Source organism: Aotus nancymaae, unplaced genomic scaffold (genome assembly GCF_030222135.1).
Source record: "Aotus nancymaae isolate 86718 unplaced genomic scaffold, 86718_ANA_hifiasm-v0.15.2.pri h1tg000006l, whole genome shotgun sequence".
Lineage (NCBI taxonomy): Eukaryota > Metazoa > Chordata > Mammalia > Primates > Aotidae > Aotus > Aotus nancymaae.
Window position 1 is genome coordinate 64,411,031 of NW_026988417.1, and position 24,291 is coordinate 64,435,321.

The 24,291-nt window shown below is 35.5% G+C and overlaps 1 protein-coding gene and 1 non-coding gene across 2 annotated transcripts in view; both read left to right on the forward strand.

Moving 5' to 3' along the window:
• Positions 1-23,965, forward strand: part of DCK (deoxycytidine kinase) — a 30,925-nt gene extending 6,960 nt beyond the window's left edge. The window contains exons 3-7 of the mRNA XM_012464430.2: positions 15,647-15,840; positions 16,977-17,124; positions 19,215-19,330; positions 20,057-20,147; positions 22,423-23,965. Coding sequence (XP_012319853.1) covers positions 15,647-15,840; positions 16,977-17,124; positions 19,215-19,330; positions 20,057-20,147; positions 22,423-22,449 — 576 coding nt within the window. The 3' untranslated portion in view covers positions 22,450-23,965. The remainder of the gene's footprint in view (positions 1-15,646; positions 15,841-16,976; positions 17,125-19,214; positions 19,331-20,056; positions 20,148-22,422) is intronic.
• LOC135272126 (small nucleolar RNA SNORA36 family) lies at positions 9,874-10,004 on the forward strand. The gene has a single exon (XR_010340228.1). It is a non-coding gene; the product is annotated as a small nucleolar RNA SNORA36 family (small nucleolar RNA).
• Positions 23,966-24,291: the final 326 nt, after the last annotated feature.

The window sequence follows — 24,291 nt, forward strand, 5'->3', positions numbered from 1 at the left end:
TTGCAAAGTGTCTGTTCATATCATTTGGCCACTTTTTGATGGGGTTGTTTTTTTCTTGTAAAGTTGTTTAAATTCCTTGTAGATTCTAGATATTAGCCCTTTGTAAGATGGATAGGTTGCAGAAATTTTCTCCCATTGTATAGATTGCCTTTTCACTCTGATGATAGTTTCTTTTGCCTTGCAGAACTCTTTAGTTTAATTAGATCCCATTTGTCAATTTTGGCTTTTGTTGCCGTTGCTTTTGGAGTTTTAGTAATGAGGTCTTTGCCCATGCCTATGTCCTAAATGGTATTGCCTAGATTTTCTTCTAGAATTTTTATGGTTTTAGGTCTTACATTTAAATCTTTAACAATCTTGAGTTAATTTTTGTATAAGGTGTAAGGAAGGGGTCCAGTTTCAGTTTTCTGCATATGGCTAGTCAGTTTTCCCAACAGCATATATTAAATAGGGAATTCTTTCCCCATTGCTTGTTTTTGTCAGGTTTGTCAAAGATCAGATGCTTGTAGATGTGTGGTGTTACTTCTCAGGCTTCTGCTCTGTTCCATTGGTCTATATATCTGTTTAGGTACCAATACCATGCTATTTGGTTACTATAACCTTGTAGTATAGTTTGAAGTCAGGTAGTGTGATGCCTCCAGCTTTTCTCTTTTTGCTTAGGATTGTCTTGGCTATACAGATTCTATTTTGCTTCTACATGACATTTAACATAGTTTTTTCTAATTCTGTGAAGAAAGTCAATGGTAGTTTGATGGGAATAGCATTGAATCTATAAATTACTTTGGGCAATATGGTCATTTTTACAGTATTGATTCTTCCTTTCCATGAGCATGGAATGTATTTCTGTCTGTTTATGTCCTCTCTTATTTCCTTGAGCAGTGGTTTGTAGTTCTCCTTGAAGAGGTCCTTCACATCCCTTGGAAGTTATATTCCTAGGTATTTTATTCTCTTTGTAGCAATTGTGAATGGGAGTTCACTCATGATTTGGCTCTCTGTTTGTCTATTATTGGTGTATAGGAATGCTTGTGATTTTTGCACATTGATTTTGTATCCTGAGATTTTACAGAAGTTGCTGATCAGCATAAGGAGCTTTTAGACTGAGACGATGGGTTTTCTAAATATACGAACATGTCATCTGTAAATAGGGATGATTTGACGTCCTCTCTTCCTATTTGAATATCCTTTATTTCTTTCCCCTGCCCGATTGCCTGGGCCAGAACTTCTAATACTATGTTGAATAGGAGTGGTGAGAGAGGGCATCCTTGTCTTGTGCCAGTTTTCAAAGGGAATGCTTCCAGCTTTTGCCTATTCAGTATGATATTGGCTGTGGGTTTTTCATGAATAGCTCTTATTATTTTGAGATACGTTCCATCAATACCTAGATTATTGAGTGTTTTTAGCATGAAGGGGTGTTAAATTTTATCGAAGGCCTTTTCTGCCTCTATTGAGATAGTCATGTTGTTTTTGTCATTGGTTCTGTTCATGTGATGGATTAGGTTTATCGATTTGTGTATGTTGAGTCAGTCTTGCATCCCGGGGATGAGGCCCACTTGATCGTGGTGGATAAGCTTTTTCATGTGCTGCTGGATTTGGTTTGCCAGTATTTTATTGAGGATTTTCACATCGATATTCATCAGAGATATTGGCCTGAAATTTTCTTTTTTAGTTGTGTCTGCTAGGTTTTGGTATCAGGATGATGCTGGCCATCTAAAATGAGTTAGGAAGGATTCCCTTTTTTTTCTATTGTTAGAAGGAGTGGTAGCAGCTCCTCTTTGTACCTCTGGTAGAGTTCAACTGTGAATCCTTCTGGTACTGGGCTTTTTTTGGTTGGTAGGCTATTAATTACTGCCTCAATTTCAGAACTCGTTTTTGATCTATTCAGGGATTCAACTTCTTTCTGGTTTAGTCTTGGGAGGGTACATATGTCCAGGAATTAATTTATCCCTTTCATCTAGATTTTCTAGTTTATTTGCATAGAGGTATTTATAGTATTCTCTGATGGTAGTTTGTGTATCTGTTGTCTCAGTGGTGATCCTTAATCATTTTTTCTTGTGTCTATTTGATTCTCTCTTCTTTATTAGTCTGGCTAGCGGTCTACCCATTTTGTTTATCTTTTCAAAAAACCAGCTCTTGGATTCACTGATTTTTTTAAAGGGTTTTTCATGTCTTTATCTCCTTCAGTTCTGCTCTGATCTTACTTATTTTTTTGCCTTCTCCTAGCTTTTGAATTTGTTTGCTCTTGCTTTTCTAGTTCTTTTAATGTGATGTTAGGGTGTCAATTTTAGATCTTTCCCGCTTTTCTCCTGTGGGCATTTAATGCTGTAAATTTCCCTCTAAAAACTGCTTTAGCTATTTCCTAGAGATTGTGGTAAGTTCTGTCTTTGTTCTCATTGGTTTCAAAGAACTTTTTTTATTTCTGCCTTAATTTTGGTACTTACCCAGTAGTGATTCAGAAGCAGGTTGTTCAGTTTCCGTGTAGTTGTGTGGTTGTGAGTGAGTTTCTTAATCCTGAGTTCTAATTTGATTTCACTGTAATCTGAGAGACTGTTATGATTCCATTCTTTTACATTTGCTGAGAAGTGTTTTACTTCCAATTATGTGGTCAGTTTTAGAATAAGTGCTATGTGTTGCTGAGAAGAATGTATATTCTGTTGATTTGGGGTGGAGAATTCTGTAGATGTCTATTAGGTCTTCTTGGTCCAGAGCTGAGTTCAAATCCTAAATGTCTTTGTTAGTTTTCTGTCCGGTTGATCTGACTAATATTGACAATAGGGTGTTAAAGTCTCCCACTGTTACTGTGTGGGAGTCTATGTCTCTTTATAGGTCTCTGAGAACTTGCTTTATGAATCTGGGTGCTCCTGTATTGGGTGCATACATATTTAGGATAATTCGTTCTTCTTGTTGTGTTGATCCTGTTACCATTATGTTATGCCCTTCTTTGTCTTTTTTGATCTTTGTTGGTTTAAAGTCTGTTTTATCAGAGACTAGGATTGTAACCCCTGCTTTTTTTTGCTTTCTATTTGCTTGCTTCCTCCATCCCTTTATTTTGAGCCAATGTGTGTCTTTGTGTGTGAGATAGGCACAATTCCTTACCACTTCCCTTGGCTAGGGGAGGGAGTTCCCGCACCCCTTGCACTTCCCAGGTGAGACAATGCCCCACTCTGCTTCTGTTCACCCTCCATGGGCTGCACCACTGTCTAACCAGTCTCAGTGAGAAGAGCCAAGTATCTCAGTTGGAAATGCAGAAATCACCCACCTTCTGTGTTGATCTTGCTGGGAGCTGCAGACAGGAGCTGTTCCTATTTAGCCATCTTGCCCAGGAATCTAAAAGTTTTTAAAAAGTTAAATAATTAAAGTTTTAGACACTCTAATGGCAAGTTAGATTCCTTCAGTGTCTCTTCACATTTTGTTTAAAAACAAGCAAACAAGAAAAACCAAAAGTACTATTCAATAACTGAGTTTTACCTTTCAAGCCTTGTATTATTTATCTTTTGTCATTTATCTTTTCTGTTGGTATAAGGAATTCTGGGAATAATAGTTGAATATTTAAAATGTAAATCACATATGCAAAGAGGAATCACTAGCCAGATATTCCATAGACTTGGAGGACATGGAATTAGACATTCCATAGAAATGGTTTTGAATAACGATAAATATTTTTTCATACACCTTCTATTTGCCAGGCATAACCAACTTTAGACCTAGGGCCTAATTCAGTATACCCCAATCCTTACAAAATACAGGACTAAATCTTAAAGGGGCTTTCTTCCCATATAGACCCCATTTTCTTAAGAAATTGATGTTTTATGAAATAAGAGAGGGCACAAACAAATGGAAAAACATTCAATTCTCATGGTTAAGAAGAATCAATATTGTGAAAATGGCCATACTGCCCAAAGTAATTTATAGATTCAATGCTATTCCCATCAAGCTACCTATGACCCTCTTCACAGAACTGGAAAAAAACCACCTTAAATTTCATATGGAGCCAAAAGAGAGCCCGCATGGCCAAGACAATTCTAAGCAAAAAGAACAAAGCTGGAGGCATCACACTACCTGACTTCAAACTATACTACAAGGCTACAATAATCAAAACAGCGTGGTACTGGTACCAAAACAGAGATATAGACCAATGGAACAGAACAGAGGCCTCGGAGGCAACGCCACACATCTACAACTATCTGATCTCTGACAGACCTCACAAAAACAAGCAATGAGGAAAGGATTCCCTGTTTAATAAATGGTGTTGGGAAAACTGGCTAGCCATGAGCAGAAAACTGAAACTGGACCCCTTTCTGACACCTTACACTAAAATTAATTCCAGATGGATTAAAAACTTAAACATAAGGCCTAACACTATAAAAACCCTAGAAGAAACCCTAGGCAAAACCATTCAGGACATAGGCATAGGCAAGGACTTCATGACTAAAACACTAAAAGCATTGGCAACAAAAGCCAAAATAGACAAGTGGGATCTAATTAAACTCCAGAGCTTCTGTACAACAAAAGAAACAATCATTAGAGTGAACTGGCAACCAACAGAATGGGAAAAAAAATTTTGCAATCTACCTATTTGACAAAGGGCTAATATCCAGAATCTACAAAGAACTAAAATAGATTTACAAGAAAAAAACAAACCCATTCAAAAGTGGGCAAAGGACATAAACAGACACTTTTCAAAAGAAGACATTTATGAGGCCAACAAACATAGGAAAAAATGCTCATCATCACTGGTCATTAGAGAAATGCAGATCAAAACCACATTGAGATACCAACTCATGCCAGTTAGAATGGCGATCATTAAAACGTCTGTAGACAACAGATGCTGGACAGGATGTGGAGAAATAGGAACAGTTTTACACTGTTGGTGGGAGTGTAAATTAGTTCAACCATTGTGGAAGACAGTGTGGTGATTCCTCAAGGACCTAGAAATAGAAATTCCATTTGATCCAGCAATCCCATTACTGGGTGTATATCCAAAGGATTATAAATCGTTCTACTATAAAGACACATGCACGCTTATGTTCATTGCGGCACTGTTTACAATAGCAAAGACCTGGAACCAACCCAAATGCCCATCGATGATAGACTGGACAAGGAAAATGTGGCACATATGCACCATGGAATACTATGCAGCCATAAAAAGCGATGAGTTTGTGTCCTTTGTAGGAACATGGATAAATCTGGAAACCATCATTCTCAGCAAACTGACACAAGAACAGAAAATCAAACACCGCATGTTCTCACTCATAGGTGGGCGTTGAACAATGAGAATACATGGACACAGGGAGGGGAGCATCACACACTAGGATCTGTTGGGAGGGAACAGAGAGGGACAGCAGCGGGTAGCGAGGTTGTGGAGGGATAAAATGGGGAGAAATGCCAGATACAGGTTATGGGGGGATGGAGGCTGCAAACCACATTGCCGTGTAGGTACCTATGCAACAATCCTGCATGTTCTGCACATGTACCCCAGAACCTAAAGTGCCATATATATATATATATATATATATATATATATATATATATATATGAAAAGAAAAGAAATTGATGTTTTACAGATGAGTTTTGGGGAAAGGCAGGGTTAGTCTATAGTAGAATTTTAAAGTAGGTAAATTTGTTTATTTGCTTTTTTTTTTTTTGATGGAGTCTTGCTCTGTTGCCCAGGCTGGAGTGCAGTGGCGTGATCTTGTCTCACTGCAACCTCCGCCTCCCGGGTTGAAGTGATTCTCCTGCCTCAGCCTCCTGAGTAGCTGGGATTACAGGCACACGCCACCATGCCCAGATAATTTTTGTATTTTTAGTAGAGGTGAAGTTTCACCATGTTGATCAGACTGGTCTTGAACTCCTGACCTCCCAAAGCGCTGGGATTACTGGTGTGAGCCACCATGCCCAGCCTTATTACTTCTTTTTTAAAACGTTTTTTGACCTATGATATATATGTAGAAAAGTTATGTGAAAGCTCATGTACAGTTTGAAGAACAGTTTTACATTTGACATCTTTATAACTATTATCCAGGTCAAGAAATACAACATCATCATTCTAGAAGTCCCTGTTTGCCTTCTGTAATCACAGTATCTTCTTTTTTACGTTACTACTCTGCTAGGGGTAATCACTCCCAGTCTTTTGTGATAATAATTTTCCTGCTTCCTAAAAATTGTTTGACCATACATGAACATACCTCCAAGTATGATTTAATTTTATCTGTTTTTGAATGTTATGTAAATGGAATTACATTGTTTGCATTTTTTCCTCTGGCTTCTTTTACTTAATACATTGATGAAATTTGTCCATATTGTTACATGCAGCTATAGCTTGTTTATTTTCATTGTTAAATAGTATTAAATTTTGTTTTTTAAAAATATTCTATTTTTGAGACAGGATTTCACTGTGTTGCCCAGGTAAAGTGCAGTGGTGCAATTATGGCTCACTGCAGCCTCAGCCTCCCAAAGCTCAGGTGATCCTCCCTCCTCAGCTTCCTTAAGGAGCTAGGATCATAGGCAACTATGCCTGTGTGCCACTATGCTCGGCTAATTTTTGTATTTTTTATTGAGACGTGGTTTCACTATGTTACCCAGGCTGGCCTCAAACTCCTGGGCTCAAGGGATCTGCCCACCTTGACCTCCCAGAGTGTTGGGATTATAGGCATGAGCCACCACTTGGGGCCTATAGTATTTAATTTTATTCATCTATCACTGTTTGTCCATTTTATGCCTTTAATTGATTTTTGAGTGATTTCCAGTTAGTTGCTCTTATAAACAGCATTGGTGTGACCATGAATTCACTTGTATACATGCGGAAGTTTCTGTAGGAATAAAAAGTAAAATTACTGGGAATGCTTATGATGCCTGGTTTCTAAAGTGACTTTCCAATTTTCTTTCTCCACAATGTAATCAATATGTCTACATTGTGGAATTTAGTATTGTCTGGTTTTCTCAGTTTTGTCATTCTGCTGAGTGTTTTATATATATATATAAAATTTTTTTTTTTATTTCCTCACTTGCTAATGAGGTTGTGTTCCTTTTCATATGTTTATTGGTCATTTGATTTTTGTGAAGTGCCCACTTAGGTCCTTTTGCCCATTTTCGTCTGAGTCATCTGTCTTCTTTCACTGCTTTTTTCATAAAGCACTTACTCAAGTTTACTTGCCTTTTGAAATGAGACACTTGAGTTCTTTTTTTTTTTTTTTTTTTTGAGACGGAGTTTCGCTCTTGATACCCAGGCTGGAGCGCAATGGCGCGATCTCGGCTCACCGCAATCTCCGCCTCCTGGGTTCAGGCAATTCTCCTGCCTCAGCCTCCTGAGTAGCTGGGATTACAGGCACGCGCCACCGTGCCCAGCTAATTTTTTGTATTAGTAGAGACGGGGTTTCACCATGTTGACCAGGACGGTCTCGATCTCTTGACCTCGTGATCCACCCGCCTCGGCCTCCCAAAGTGCTGGGATTACAGGCTTGAGTCACCGCGCCCGGCCGACACTTGAGTTCTAAAAGCAACTCTTTTTCCTCTTATTTCTGGGATCAGCTGTCAATGCAGTTATCCTCAGGTATTAGATAGAAACTAACCAGATTAAACCAATGTTGGAAAATATAGAGGGGATTCTTAAACAGGGTATTGGACTAGGTGACCTCCATTTAAGGTCTGTTGACACATTTGTGATTTGACTTTCAGCATGCCTCACATTAACCAAGGGCACAGAAACTGATATATAAAACCAAAGTGCCAAAAATTTTAATTTGCAGAAAGAAATGTAATCATTAAGGTAATTGAATTTAGATCAATTTATTCTTTATTTGGCCCATAATTCTCAACCAGTGGAAGGAAGTCATAAGAATCTCTGTGGGAGCTAAACAATTTGAACACATGGAAATAGGGAGTAGAAAAATAGATAACAATAACTGGGAAGGGTAAGTGGAGGGGAGTGGGGAAGGTGAAGAGGAGTGAGTTAAAGTGTACAGACATGCAGGAAGCTTGAAGAAATAATTCAGTGTTTTATAGCAGAGTAGAATGCAAAAAAACATGTTGTACACAGGTGATAGACACCCTGAATACCAATTTGATGACTACACATTATATACATGTACAAAGTTTCTCATGCATTCCATAATTTGCACACACCATAAAGAATCTCAAGGATTTAAGTACTTTTTTAAATGACAATCTCTTGGAGGTTCAAATATGTGGGATGCCTCCTAGTTAAAAATCATCACCCTGGCAAATCACTGTTACTGTTGGGAGTATATTGAACCCTTTAGTTAGGTTGCAGAGAAGTTGAAAAACATTGCTTTCATATACAAGGAAAGACAATTTATAATACAGTTGTCTGTTGAGCTTGGAATCAGAGCCCAGAGGAATTAGTTAGATCATGTTAATCAGACTATGTCATCAAACTATGGTGCATTAATACATTTGTCTTCATTTTAAGACTTAAAAGCTTTCTGAATCTGACATCCATGTTTATGGGATGGGAGATTTTCTTTCCATGTACTAGAGTCAAAAAGCCAAACTGTTCATTCTTTATGACTAGCATGCTGGTGATCCTCTTAACATATTCTTTCATCAGAGTTTATTGAAATCTGGTCGTGTCTCCATGATATTACAATGCACATTCTTGGAAGGTAGCTTCAACTTTCTTGTGTGTATTGAGGACTGCGATGTTGTTAATTCTCTCTATATACTTCTGGAAACAGTTTCACACTGTGAGGATAGTATTTTTGAGATACAGTTGTGAAATGTGAGGATGGTTGTGTGGGTGGCTCCCCTGTATCTTTGGATATTTTTCTTTTTCTTTCTTTTTTTTTTGAGACGGAATTTTACTCTCGTTGCCCAGGCTGCAGTGCAGTGGCACTATCTCTGCACACCGCAACCTCTGCCTCCTGTATTCAAGTGATTCTCCTGCCTCAGCCTCCAGACCAGCTGGGATTACTGGCATGAACCACCACACTTGGCTAATTTTGTAGTTTTAGTAGAGACGGGGTTTCTCCATGTTGGTCAGACTGGTCTCGAACTCCTGAGCTCAGGTGATCCCCCCCCCCCCGGCCTCGGCCTCCCAAAGTGCTGGGATTGCAGGTGTGAGCCCTTGCACCTGGCTAAGTTATTTTAATATAGTACAGGCATGAACCACCACACCAGCCTTTTCTTCTTTTTTCTTCTACTAAACTCAAGAAGTGAGATTTTATTTCTTCATCCAAGAGTCCTTCCCCAGACTCATCCTTGATCTATTCCTTAAGGTTATAGTATGAATCACCCACTATTCAAATGTCAGTTTTTCTTAGAATACTGTTAGTGATGAGAAGTCACTGTTCTCAAACCTAACCTTGGCAAGGTCAGTCTTACTTTGGATGTTCTCGTTTTGTCACACTACTTGGCATTTGTGAATTTGGGAGAATTGGGCCTTTGGTACTTCTGATCTCTTCCTTTAGTAACTAATTGTGCACCCATATGCTTAGCTTTTTCGGTTTTAGCTTTTTTTTTTTTTTAACCTGCCACCTAGTGGCTGAAATGTTGCTATACTATTGATAAGATACCACTGATTTTGGCAAAATAGTAAGCGGCAAAGCACCTGAGACGGTTATGTAAACTCTCCTTTCTCCAAATTTCTCCTGGGAAGAATAATCTTTAAAACATACCACTCAGATTATTAGCAATCTTTGTATGGTAGGTTTTTTAAAATAACAATAATGTACTTTATATTGTGATTTGCGTTATTATTTAGGCCCAAAGCTTTGATTTAATTGCTTCCTTTTAGCTTATTTTTGAGACACGCAGACTGTTAGGAAGCCATCTCTGTCTTCTTTTTCCATTGAGCTGAATTCTTTTGGAGGATCACTGTTATTAATTGTGAAGTACTATTTTAATTTTAAAAAATTAAGATATTTCCAAAGTGTTGACTTCAGTTCAGGGGAACTTCCCTGCTCTGTTAATTAAACCTTGGAACATTGAAACTGGCTAGGGAAAATGATTGGATAGAAAATTTTATTCTATTCATTTATCCCTAGCCTACAAAATGAAAAAAGTCCAATAAACTTTATTGTATGTACATATTTTTAAAAATTAAGATACTTTTTTTAAATTTACAGATAAAAATTATATATATTTATGGAATATAATATGATGTCTTAAAATATATCTACACTGTGGAATGGTTAAATCAAGCTAATTAACATATGCATTACCAATACTATTTTAGTTTTATCCACCACTTCTTACCACTAATAAGCCACTGAAAAACTAGTAACTGTGATAAAGAAGGTGTAAACCATACTTATCTATGACACAATGACATATTTTTTACTTTTAATAAGTAATTTTTTTTTTTTTGAGAAGGAGTCTTACTCTGTCACCTAGGCTGAAGTACAGTGGCACAATCTTGCCTCACTGCAACCTCTGCCTCCGGGGTTCAAGTGATTTTTCTGCCTCAGCCTCCCAAGTAGCTGGAGCTGTGATTACAGGCACATGCCACCACGCCTGGCTGATTTTTGTAATTTTAGTAGCAATGGGGTTTCACCATACTGGCCAGGCTAGTCTTGAATTCCTGACCTGAAGTGATCTACCCATCTTGGCCTCCCAAAGTGCTGGGTTTACAGATGTGAGCCACTGCTCCTGGCCTAATAAGTCATTCTTGAAAATTAGCTAAGAATGCTTGGTAAAGTACTTCTGCTTGTACCTTTTGAAGTGATGTGATAATTTTTGTTGGCTTGTATTGTTTTGAGAGTTTTGCTCTGTTGCCCAGGCTGGAGTGCAGTGGTGAACCTCGGACCACTGCAGCCTCCACCTCCTGGGCTCAAATGATCCTCAGACTTCAGCTTCCTGAGTAGCTGGGACTACAGGCCCAAGCCAACATGCTCGGCTAATTTGTGTATTTTTTATAGAGATGGGATTTTGTCAGTGTTGTCCAGGCTGATCTCAAACTCCTGGGATCAAGCAGTCTGCCTTCCTTGCCCTCCCAAAGTGCTGGGATTAGGTTGTGAGTCACTGCTCCTGGCCTGTTGGTTATTTTATAGTTCTCTTCTTTGGTAGACTCTGATCTTTTTCAGCTGAACTTAAATCAACTCTTTTGCAATGTTTACAAAGATTAGCCCTAGAATTAAAAGATAACTGATTTTATAGCTGACCTTGATATTTCTATTTTTTACTTACCTTGGCAATAATCTGTACTTCCTACAAAACAATCAAGTGTTCTTTCATAAAGTGACAATGGATATGTATTATAGAGAACAGAATGAAAATTACCCATAATCCTACCACCCTGTATGTATCTTTTACATAGTTGAAATAATAGTAATATATTACAGTTTGGTGGAGGTGATACATAATTTTTAAAAATATTATAAAGTAAGACCTGTTTACTGTTTGAAGTTAAGGAAATATTAGAAATGATCAAAATAGGGGACTAAAACTTACCTATAACTTTGTTACCTAGAGGTAACCTTAGATCTTACTTGGTGAAACAGTATACTTTGTATTTTGTTTCTTCCCTGCACCCCATAATATTTATGTCAGGGCAATTAAAATTGTCATTAAAAATTTACTGTAAATGATTTTTAATGGCAGCCTAATTTATTGTATGATGTACTATTATTAATATAAATGCCTAGTAATATTGGAGTAATAACCTATTTGCTTAGCATTGTGATAAATATCTTTATGGCTAAACCTATATTCTAGATTATTTCTTAAAACTGAATTTTCAAAAGTGGAATTAATTGGACCAAAAGGTACCGATTTTTTTTTGGTAAATGTAGCTAAACTGCTTTCTGTCTAGAAATGTTCTACCAATTTATATTTAATGTAGTTTCACTCTGACACATTCATATTTTTTATCCGGATAGTTTTCAGAGAGGAAAACTTGATAAAAATAACATTTGGTTTGGTAAAGATGATGCACAGTATTTTTTAGATAATTTTTTTTTTTTTTAAGACAGAGTCTTGCTGTATTACTCGAGCTGGAGTGCAGTGGCACAATCTCAGCTCACTGAAGCCTCTGCCTCCCGGGCATAAGCAATTCTCCCACCTCAGCCTCCGTAGTAGCTGGGACTACAGGTGCATGCCACCGTGCCTGGCTAATTTTTGTGCTTTGTAGACAGGGTTTTGCCATGTTGCCCAGGCTGGTCTGGAACTCCTGAGCTCAAGTGATATGCCTGCCTTGGCCTCCCAAAGTGCTGGGATTACAGGCCTGAGCAACCTCACCTGGCTGGATAAATTTTTAATACATATTTTATTCTTTTTTTTTTTTTTTTTTTTGAGACGGAGTTTCGCTCTTGTTACCCAGGCTGGAGTGCAATGGCGCGATCTCGGCTCACCGCAACCTCCACCTCCTGGGTTCAGGCAATTCTCCTGCCTCAGCCTCCCGAGTAGCTGGGATTACAGGCACGCGCCACCATGCCCAGCTAATTTTTTTTGTATTTTTAGTAGAGACAGGGTTTCACCATGTTGACCAGGATGGTCTCGATCTCTTGACCTCGTGATCCACCCGCCTCAGCCTCCCAAAGTGCTGGGATTACAGGCTTGAGCCACCGCACCCGGCCTACATATTTTATTCTTAACATTCATAATTGTATGCAAGAAACCCTCGCAGTTTGTCTCAAATTTCATGCATAGGATCAAAAGAAAATGTTTTATATGACTCTTAAGTTATCCTGAAGAACTGGTAATGATACCCTGGCTTACTGTTAATTTTCCAATTTGTTACACTATTAAACTAAGAGACAATAATAACATCATCATTGCTGAAAATTCTATTACAGATTTTTGATTCAGTTTGAATTTACATATTTTTATTTTTAGAACTAGTTTATTTTTTGATTAGATGATGAATCAAGATTGGTTCTCTAAGTTATTATTATTATTATTGTTATTTTCTTTTGAGATGGAGTTTTGCTTTTGTTGCCCAGGCTGTAGTGCAATGGCGCAATCTCAGCTCACCGTGATTTCAGCCTCCCGGGTTGAAGTGATTCTCCTGTCTCAGCCTTCTGAGTAGCTGGGATTACAGGTGTGCGCCACCACACCCGGCTAATTTTGTATTTTTAGTAGAGACAGGATTTCTCCATGTTGGTTAGGCTGGTCTCGAATTCCCGACCTCAGGTGATCCACCTGCCTTGGCGTTCCCAAAGTGCTGGAATTACAAGTGTGTGCCACCGTGCCTGGCTAAGTTATTTTAATATAGTAAACTCTGAAATTGCTTTGAGCAAGAGACTTTATATTTATTGAGAAATTCAAATAAAAGGAGATGTGTGGTCTTTCTGGTGATTAACTTTTTTATTGTGGCAAAAATATAAAATTTATCATCTGAACCATTTTTAAGGGTACAGCTCAGTAGTGTTATAAGCATACTTAGGTCATTATGAACAGATATTCAGAACTTTAGCATCCTGAAAAGATCCAGGGACCCCTGGAGCTTCTTCTATACTTTGAAGAACTATAGTTTTACTATACTTAGAGAATATATTACTTCATCTGGAGAAAACAAAGACTCAGAGAACTCTAGAAATATAAAGTCTTTTGAAAATGTCATCTAAAAGATTAATAATTATTTTTATCCTATGTTCATATTTCCCCATTGTCTCATAGTGTTTTCATAATTTGTTGAAATTAGGAGCCAAACAAAATTCACACGTTACATTTGGTGGTCAGTATGCCATTTATTTATTTAATTAATTTTTTTGAGATGGAGTCTTGCTCTGTCCCCTGGGCTGGAGTGCAGTGCACGTTCTTGGCTCACTGCAACCTCTGCCTCCTGGGTTCAAGGGATTCTCCTGCCTCAGCCTTCCAAGCAGCTACGATTACAGGCACGTGCCACCATGCCCAGCTAATTTTTTATATTTTTGGTAGAGACAAGGTTTCACCATGTTGGCCAGGCTGGTCTCGAACTCCTGACCTCAGGTGATCTGCTCACCTCAGCCTCCCCAAATGCTGGGATTACAGGCAAGAGCCACCATGCCTGGCCTTAATATGCTTTTTAAATTTTAATCTGTTGGTTGCCTCTTCCTTTTTTCCCTTTATAATTTATTTGTTGAAGAAACAGTCATTTGTTCTATATAATTTTCCTCATTCTGGTTTTGGCTGAGTGTATCTCTGGCAAAATTTAACATGTTTTTCAGTTTTCTGTATTTCCTGTAAATTTATGGGTAGACAGAGACTTGATTAGATTTACTTTCAATTCTTTTTTGGCAAGATTCCTAGTTGGTGACATGTATTTCTTTACATCAAGAAAATGTGTTTTGTGATGTTAAAATCAGTCGGTCAGTTCAGGTGTTGTCAGCTTGATTTATCCATTATAAAATTGCCAGTTAACTTTTCTCTAATAATTTTAGCATCTATTGCTAATTGTTGCCTCATTGCAGTATATCAGTATGTATTGTAAAAGGTGATATTCCTTCTCCAGCCTTCTGAATTTACTGGCTGGGATTCTTTAGTAAGGAAGACCTCTTCCTCATATACGACTTCATTATCCTGAAAGTATTTCTACAGAAAATGTCAGAATAAAATGTGACTTTTTTTTTCTTTTTACCTACATACACATTTGCAGAATAATTAATTTATGCCTTAGGAGCCTCAGAAGATGACTAGAGTTTTGTTTTGTTTTTTTGTTTGTTTGTTTTTTAGTATTATAAACTCATGAATTTTTGCCTCCCATTGGAGATGTTCAAATTATTCTTTGACCAGTGGCAGCTTATGTCCTTGGCACAATCACAGTGGTCTGTAATAGTTTCCTGAAATATACAAGGTGAAGCTCCTCTTGTATATTTTCTTACCCAGATTTAGAATCAGAATTCTAATTCCTTTCAGTGGGAAATGGTATTTAGAGATTATAATCTGGGTGATATTTTTGTATATTCCTACAAGTTTGTCATTGTTTACAGGCCTTTTGGTGGACAGAACTAGAAAAATGATATAGAAAGAGAAAATTATTCATGTGTTCCATATGCTATTTCTAATTCAGATAGTAGATGATAGAATTTTACTTCATTTTAAAATCTACATTTGTATTTTTCCTCAACCTGGAAAACATGGTTCTGACAATAAGATTATTGAATTGCACAATCTAGGGGAGGGAACTATTCTATTCTATTAGAAGATCGGAGGGTTACAAATACAAGTGCCTAAAGGAGCCAGACAGCCAAATGAATACATCAGACCTGTTATAAAAATCATCAGGGAATGGTGGGGGTTGATAAGCTGGAGAACATATATCCCATCTAAAGGAGGCATCTGCCACTTGGCCATAGATGATTTTTGCCAAGAGGGATTTTGCCAAGATAGGTACAGTATTACTTTTTTTTTTTTTTTCATTTTTAAAAAGATGTAAATCCAAATATTTTATGTGAAATTATTTAGCTTTTAAATATTGACAATAATACTGACAACTAAGTCAAAGTTTTAAAAAGGCCTTTTGGGCCAAACAATGATTTCTTCCATAGGTTATTAGATTGTAACCTCTTGTGAGAAAGATCTAAGGATTTTTCCAGACCTTAGGCAATCTGAAAAATACATTGAGAAAGAGTATGAGAAAGGGAACTTAATCATCTTGGTTTTACTAATCATGATTGCATTTATTTATCTAACTCTTCTTTTTTAGCCTTAAAATATTAAAACAGCCCTATTGATCATTTATTTTGCTTTTCGTTTATTTTTTGCACATTCACAATAGGAACTTACAACATCTCAGAAAAATGGTGGGAATGTTCTTCAGATGATGTATGAGAAACCAGAACGATGGTCTTTTACCTTCCAAACATATGCCTGTCTCAGTCGAATAAGAGCTCAGCTTGCCTCTCTCAATGGCAAGCTCAAAGATGCAGAGAAACCGGTATTATTTTTTGAACGATCTGTGTATAGTGACAGGTATGTATAAATGACTTTACTTGGCCATTTAAAGTTTTTATCTTAGAACTGAACATTCTTTCTTTCTTTCTTTCTTTCTTTCTTTCTTTCTTTCTTTCCTTTCTTTCTTTTTCTTTCCTTCCTTCCTTCCTTCCTTCCTTCCTTCCTTCCTTCTTTCTCTCTCTTTCTTTCTTTCTTTCTTTCTTTCTTTCTTTCTTTCTTTCTTTCTTTCTTTCTTTTTTCTGGGAATTGGTAATATGAATGGCTGAGTTGGGAGATTTAAGATGGAAAATGACATTTAAATCCCTCAGCAGTCTGGTACTAATGGCATTAGAAAAGTTATTGCATTTATAATCCCTAGCTTCCATAGAAACTGTTGGGAATATGGTGGTGGCCATCTCAAATTAAATTTGCAGAGAAGTTGTTTTTCCCTCTAACCCTTTAAAAATTATCATGTACTCTGGTTAAATCTGGATCTATATCCTAGACTCTTACCTGGAGCAAGAAGATAAAAGTCTCTAAGGGGCCTTAGAATTGCTACTTATGCTAGGATTCTTTTGACCTCCAGAATTAGCTCAGAAAAGAGATTCTCAAACTTTTGATCTTAGGACCTTTTTCAATTCTTAATAACTATTGAGGCATGCAAAGGGCTTGTCCTATTGATATTTAGGTTACTAAAAATTAAGATGCATAAAAATGATTTAAAATTAATAAATTCATTACATATTAATATAAATTTGACAAAAACAATGATATTTTCTAAAATAAAAAGTAGCTAGAAGAGTATCATTGCTTTACATTTTTGCAGATATCTTTAATGCCTCACTTATTTAAAAAGAGCTGAATTTTTATTTATGTTCTGTAGTTAATCTGTTAATGGTATGTTCATTTGAAGTATGTTGGTATATGAAGTAATCTGGCCTCTCACAGAACCCCTTAGAAGATCTTGGGGATTTATGGAATCCTCACTCCATATTTTGAGAACCATTGGCCAAGAACATATTTCCTGTAGATGGAAAGAATTCTGTCTTTTTCGGCTGTCCACGGCACTATGTGCCACTGGATTTGGGAGAATGTTTCATGTTCTTATTCTCTTTTTTATTTCTTTGTTGGTTTTTTTGGAAATGATACATGTGTTGATGAAGACTCTCTTTTAGGTATATTTTTGCATCTAATTTGTATGAATCTGAATGCATGAATGAAACAGAGTGGACAATTTATCAAGACTGGCATGACTGGATGAATAACCAATTTGGCCAAAGCCTTGAATTGGATGGAATCATTTATCTTAGAGCCACTCCAGAGGTAAAACCCAAAAAAAATGTGTTCCATGAAAATTTAAAGAAATATTTAGAACTCTTTTCAGTGGTATGTAATGAGGGCAATTTAGTTTAATCCAGCCTTCCAGCCTCCCACTCCAAATTAGAAACTTGTAACTGTATAGATAGAGGTATTCTTTTTTCTCAGCGAACTGGAATCACAGACTGGCCCAAGTTGCTTTTTTAGGCTCTTTATGCTTCCTCAATTCTTTTTTATTTTTACTCATTATTTCTTCCCAACATTTGCAGACTCTCTTATTCATCACAATTAAAGTAAGGAATGTGGTCAAAGAACTCTTAGAATATAGGCTTCATGAGGTAGGACCTTGGTATTTTGATTACTGTTGAATTTCCAGTCCCTAGAACAATTCTAGGCACTGTTGGAGCACATAGTAAGGGCTCAGTAAATATTTATTGAATGAATGGAGTATGGAGATCCTTTTCAAGAAGTCTTTTATTATGGTTGTTTGTGGCTTGGAATGAGTGGATAATGCCAGCTATAGTTGGGAAAAGACTTAGAGGACCATTTTCAATTAAGGGAGTTCACTTGAAAAAGTGCTTTTTGTGATAGGTTGTAACATAGCTATTCTATTTACATATGATGTTATGTAATCAATACAGAAAGACCAAATAGATACCTTTCATAAAACTAACCTAAATATTAAGATCTTACATTTAATCAGAAGCTTTCTGGTTTTGGTGCTTTCATTTCTAATGTTTCTGTTTTTTAATTCTCATTTCTTCCTTAAGTCACAGGGTAGTGCCCTAAAATTAGTTAGAATACTATGTTGCTATCAAAGCTGGGTTTTTAAAGAAATTAGGTTTCTGATTCCAACGAATAATTTTGTTCTTCATTAAGTGAGGATTTAGCAATTCTTTAGCAATTTCAAAAGTGACTTTTTCAATTTCAACTTTGAAATTTACTTTTATTTCTGAAAGTTTTTTGTTTTTAATTACAAACATAGTAAATAAAAATGTGAAAAAGAACAAAGAATACTAATAATTTCATTTTACTTGAAACATTTATAGTCAATATTAAGTAAGCTAGAATTTAGCAATTATAATTTCAGAATTCACTTTTATTTTTGAAAAGATTTCTTAAAGTTATGAAAAATAGTACAAACCAAAAAACAAAGAATACCAATAATTTCATTTTGATAGAAACATTCATAGTATCTTAAAGTCTAGCACACAATTTTATTTCATCAGTATTGTTTCTGATATCCTTTGATGAAAGGATTGTTTAATTATTGAAAAGAGAATTTAGAGTAGACTTTGCAACAGTTTGTATGCTGCCATGGTCTTAATGCATGTCATTTAGGTTGGAGGCTTTTATTTCTTGAAATGCATGAAGAGTTTCTCAGGGTCTATGAACCTCTAAAAATTATACGAAAGTTTTTATTTAGGTGTACTTTTGGGGGAACATAATCCAGAGCTGCACTGTCCAATGTGGCTATTTAAATTTAAGGTTATTAAAATTAAATAAAATTTAGAAATTTAGTTCCTTGGTCACCACATAAGCCGTATTTCAAGTGTTTAAAAACCACAGGTGGCTAGTGGCTACCTTATTTGATAATGCAGATATAGGACAGGCATAAAACATTCCAAAGTTGTTTTGGTTATGCTGGTATAGAGCTTTCATCACATTAAGAACCACTGCCTTTAGTGGTTTTACGTGAACTGAACATAGATGTTTTATAATCAAGTTTGGTTAACAGCAAAGTAAGATTACCTTTATAGATTTGCCTGTCTTTTAGCTGTTGTCTCTGAAAATTTTAGGTAGATGTTTAATGTTTTTTTTTCTCCTTTTTATCAAACTTAGTATATTTCATGTGTAGCTACCAAAAATTTATAGACTTATTTTAACTTATTTTTGAAAGTACTGCTTGGTTTAGAGCCACCAAGTGGCTGAAAAACTCATGGAGGGAAAAATAAATTATTTCAACTTTTAAGAAGTCGTATGTAGAGATTTTGGCTAGTATGAGTAGAGAGACCCAGAAAAGAAAATTGTGATGGCAGCAGACAAGAATAATTGTTCCCTGTCTTTTTCTTCCATCTCTTATTACTTGCTTTTAGAAATGCTTACATAGAATGTATTTACGGGGAAGAAATGAAGAGCAAGGCATTCCTCTTGAATATTTAGAGAAGCTTCATCATAAATATGAAAGCTGGCTCCTGCATAGGACACTGAAGTAAGGCGTCCTTATTTTTATTTACTATTCATTTTAAATATCTTTGTTAAATTTGAATCTAAAATTTGGAAGATATGACTAGCAACATGTAAAATTTTCAGTCATTTACTTATTGATATCTTCCAGAACTAGGTATAGATTTTGATTCTCTTGATTGCAATGAGATCCTATTTTCTTAAAGTTTTTGTAACTTTATAAAAACTTGGTGATATTGATAGCATAACATATGAAATTTCACTTTAAGTGAAAGTAGGAAATATATCTGTACATTATTTAGGTACTCTTTCAGAAAGAATTTTGACTTGGGAGATTGTATAGCATAATTGTTGAGAGGATAGACTTTGTTATTAGTCAGATCTTGGCTCAAGTCTAGTCTCACTTACTAATGTGTGACCTTGAATAGCCTCTGAGCTTCAGAATGACAATTCTGAGCTTTAGTTTTCTCATCTTTAAAATGCAGAAATTCCTACTTTATTGTCTGTTTTTTGTTTTTGAAGAGAATCATATATTACAGTACCTAGCTTTATATATTTTGTATCTGAGTTTTTTGGCTCCATATGGTAATTCTAGATGAGAAAGAAGGGCCTGCCAGATAAAGTATTGCAAAGTAACTTTAGTGTAAATGGTTGACAACATTTTGAGTTTCCAGTGATATAAGAATGAATTTTTAATGTTTCTCTCTTTTTTCTACATTTCTGATTATTTTATTAATCTCTTTTTAAACAGAACCAACTTCAGTTATCTTCAAGAGGTGCCTATCTTAACACTGGATGTTAATGAAGACTTTAAAGACAAATACGAAAGTCTGGTTGAAAAGGTAGATTCTTAGACTACAAACTAATATTTGTTTTGTCTAAAAAAGTGTACTAACTTGTGAGAAAACAATTTTCTAACAGAAAAGATTCCATAAAGTTACATTAAGAAACAGTTAAGAGTTTTAGAAGATTTTGGACTGTTTAGATCTCAGTCCTGACTGAATTCTAGCTTTGTGGCCTGAGCTAAAATAAGGATGCTTCAAAATCTCAGAATCTGACAGATCTCTTAGAAAAAAAATTAAATAAATGAATAAATAAATAAATAAGGATTTTTTTTGTTTTATCCTTTAGTACCTCTTTTTGTAGGATAGGGAAAATCATAACAAAAATTCTTTCTCGCTCCCTTTTTCTCTGCTTTGTCCCCATTTCTTCCTCTCTTCCCTATACTACCAAGCTTTAGATACTTTAATAATAAACTGCTTGTGAAATTAAATTTATCTTTTTCAACCAAATTCAATATGGAGGATATTTAAAGTTGTAGGATATGGATCTCATCCATTTTTACGTTGGCTAAAGTCTTGTGATTAAAGGATTAAAAGTTTTGAGTTTCATCTCAGATCATGTCGAGGATTAATTGACATTGCCTAATCATTGAGTCACTATCTTAATCATAGTTCATTTATCATTCAGGTCACTGAGAGTTGACCATATTCTGTTAAGTAAGTGGTGCCCACATTGATAAGGGGACTGGGTGAGAATTTATTGATGAACATTTGAGAGAGAATAATAAGGGAATTTGTATAACAAATGTCCCTATACCCATTTTGATAACTCAGTGATTAAACCATAAAGAAGAAACCACAATTTGTTTGGTTTAGTTTTGAGAGAAATTTGATTTTTCCTTTCTTTTGTGACATATCTGCTGTTTTAATAGAGACTTCACATTCATAAGGGATATATTTCAAGAATTTTGAAAATCTTCACATTTTATGTAACTACTGTAGTGTATACATGTAGTTGTTTTTCCCATTGATATGAACTAAAGCTTATCTGGAAAATTCCAGTGACCTCTTCATACTATTAATGATGTTAAAAATATAGGACAAATTCTCTTCTAATACTATTGAAGTAAATGAAATTAAGTCAGTATTAACAACTAACCATCAATTTAACTGACTTTGTAAAACCACTTTTTAATTTTATCTGACACTACTTTGTTTTGACTAAGAATCATTCACATTATTATATTTACTTTGCAGTTGACTTTCTTTTTAAAGTATTTTTACATGGCGATAATCTTTATCTCTTGAGAATTATTGATAGAATATGTAGAGAACAAGTGTATTCTTACATTGTGGTCAGTTGGCTACGTTCATTGACTCCTTATATGATTTTCCCCACACACTGACATTGCAGAGTATATAATTCACATCTGTGCTTCAGAAACATGACAAATCTACTATATGTTTCATCTTCAAAGTTGCTTGAACTATTGTGCTTGTTAATTTTATCAGTGTTAAAGCTGCACATGTCAATAGTCTATGGTATTTAAAGAGATTATAAAATTGGTGTTACAGCTATTTTTAGAATTATGTCAGTCTTAGATTGATAGATGCAGTGACTCACACCTGTAATCCCAGCACTTTGGGAGGATGAGATGGAAAGATTGCTTGAGCCCGGGAGTTCCTGACGAGACTCATGACGAAACCTCATCTCTATAAAAAACAAACAAAAACTAGCCAGACATGGTGGTCTGTGCCTAGCCAGGAGTTCAAGACTGCAGTGAACTGTGATTGAGCCACTGTACTCAGCCTGGGCAACAGAGCAATAAACTCCTAAAATGACCTTTTAGGTCATTCATCTTTTACTACTGAAGTATTTAATAGTATTTCTTTTTTTTCCAGACAGTCTTGCTCCATCACCCAGGCTGGAGTGCAGTGGCATGATCTTGGCTCACTGTAATCTCTGCCTCCCAGGTTAAACCAATTCTGCTGCCTCAGCCTCCCAAGTAGCTAGGATTACAAGTGCACGCCTCCACGCCTAGCTAATTTTTGTATTTTTAGTAGAGACGAGATTTCACCATGTTGGTCAGGCTGGTCTTGACCTCGTGACCTTAAGTGATCCATCCACCTCGGCCTCCCAAAGAGTTGGGATTACAGGCATGAGCCACTGCACCTTGCCTTAACAACATTTCTTCGGAAAGTAAATGCTATGACATTGTGATCGTTACTTATACAGCTGGAGTCTTCAACTAATATACTTTTAAATGAAGATGAATATTAGATATCTAAAATTAGTCAAGGAATTATATTGATTTTTTTTTTTTCCTTTCCTCAGGTCAAAGAATTTTTGAGTACTTTGTGATCTTGCTGAAGACTGCAGGCAGCCAAATGGTTCCAGACACTTCAGCTTTGTATATCTTCCTAACTTCATATTAATACAAGTTTGTTTAGAAAACCCAAGTTTTTAACCATCTTTGTTCTAAGGAAAAAAAAAAGATTTTTAAAATGAATCTTATGCAAAGCTTTTTGACCAGTTTCTTTTCTTTTCTTTAAAAAAAAAAAAAGACATTTAAAGATAAATACATTATTTCTTATAGCAGGAGGTGTAGGGGTAGATGGTTCCAGAATCAGTTTAGTGGCTAAACTACATTATAAAAGATCCAGCTTCCTTCTTTCTTGCCCCTCTTTTGTCTTCCTTGGCAGGTTAGCTTTTTTCCCTGGTGTGTCTTACCTCACTGGTAACCAGTTTCTTAACTGAAAGCTTTAATGTTACACAGTAATTGGTAGTGTGCCCTGTGTAAATTAATGTACCTATTAAAAGTTGCAAAGTAGAATTAAAGGAATCCCTAGAATAGGGATTCTGAAGTTTTATTTTAAATGATTATTTCTTAGCAGTTTAGCCCACCTCTTATTTCCTGCCTCAGTTTGCATTCTCTACTGTCTGGATTAATTAGATAGCCTGCTATTTCAAAGGTAAAATAAAAGTCACACGTTTCTACTTTGCAAACACTGTGTTACTGTTTGCTTTGTAATTTGCTTTGCTTTGTAGGGTTCTGCTTTAAGTTTTTTCTCTTTTTCAGAGAAATTACTGATAAAAAATGATCCTGCTTTATATATAGTATATCCTGAAAGCATTATTGTTTTTTGTTGAACTAGGAAATAAAATTAATGAAGACAGAGGTTAGTAGTTAATTGAGACATTTAACTACTTACCTCTAGACCATCTATGTGAACATTTGTAAAAACTTGATGGATTCATCTTAGTTCTGTATATAAAGATATTTTCTTTCTAGTTTGTTTAGTTAAGGTGTGCAGTGTTTTTCCTGTGTATTAAACATTTCCATTATACATTTTAGAAAATTTTATGCATTTTAAAATGAGGGAAAGAGTCACTTTCACTTTGAAACTATTATTTTTCTTTCCAAAATGTCATTTTTGTTTTTGGTTTCTTATTCAAAATAATAATTTAGTGGATTAACCAGTCCAGATGCACTGATCTTTGCAAAGGGGACTTAATTTCAAATCTGTAATTGCCGTACATATTTAAACTGTCTCATGATACATATACAATTTTTTTTTGTTTGGTATAAATGAATGTGTCTAGTTAATTAAATATTTCTTAATAAGTATAAACCTCATGTACTACAGTGGACCTGCTTTCATGGAAATTGTTACATCTTTTCAGAATTAAAATTTATTCTACTTTTAAAGAAAAAATTATGAATATTAAAGGTGAAAATTGTACAAATTACATTCATTCTATTTTAAGTGTAGACATATTTCAGTGATTTTTATTAACCTTTAAAAATGTGTAATGACTTTAAAAATTTGTAGAATTGAAAAGAAGCTAATAAAAATTTATTATTTATTTGTCATGACTCGAAAGTTGTCCCAGTGTGTTGATCATAAGAGAATCGAGCCTAGTAGTGGTCTGCATTATCTCTTGGATCTCTTACCTATATCATGTCTTCCATTAGAATTTATATATGGCTCTTTATAGGTTGCTCTCCTAGAAAGGTAATTAATAATACAAGACTTATTTTTCTCCAGAATTTTCTCTTCTGCTATGCCTAAAACTTAAAGCATTATATACTGAGCCACCTAGAACTTAACATCTGTCATATTTTAAAGAACAGAGTTGTAAAATGTTTCTAAAATAGAGATGCAGATCTTACTGCCTTAGAAAAATAAATGCTAGATACAT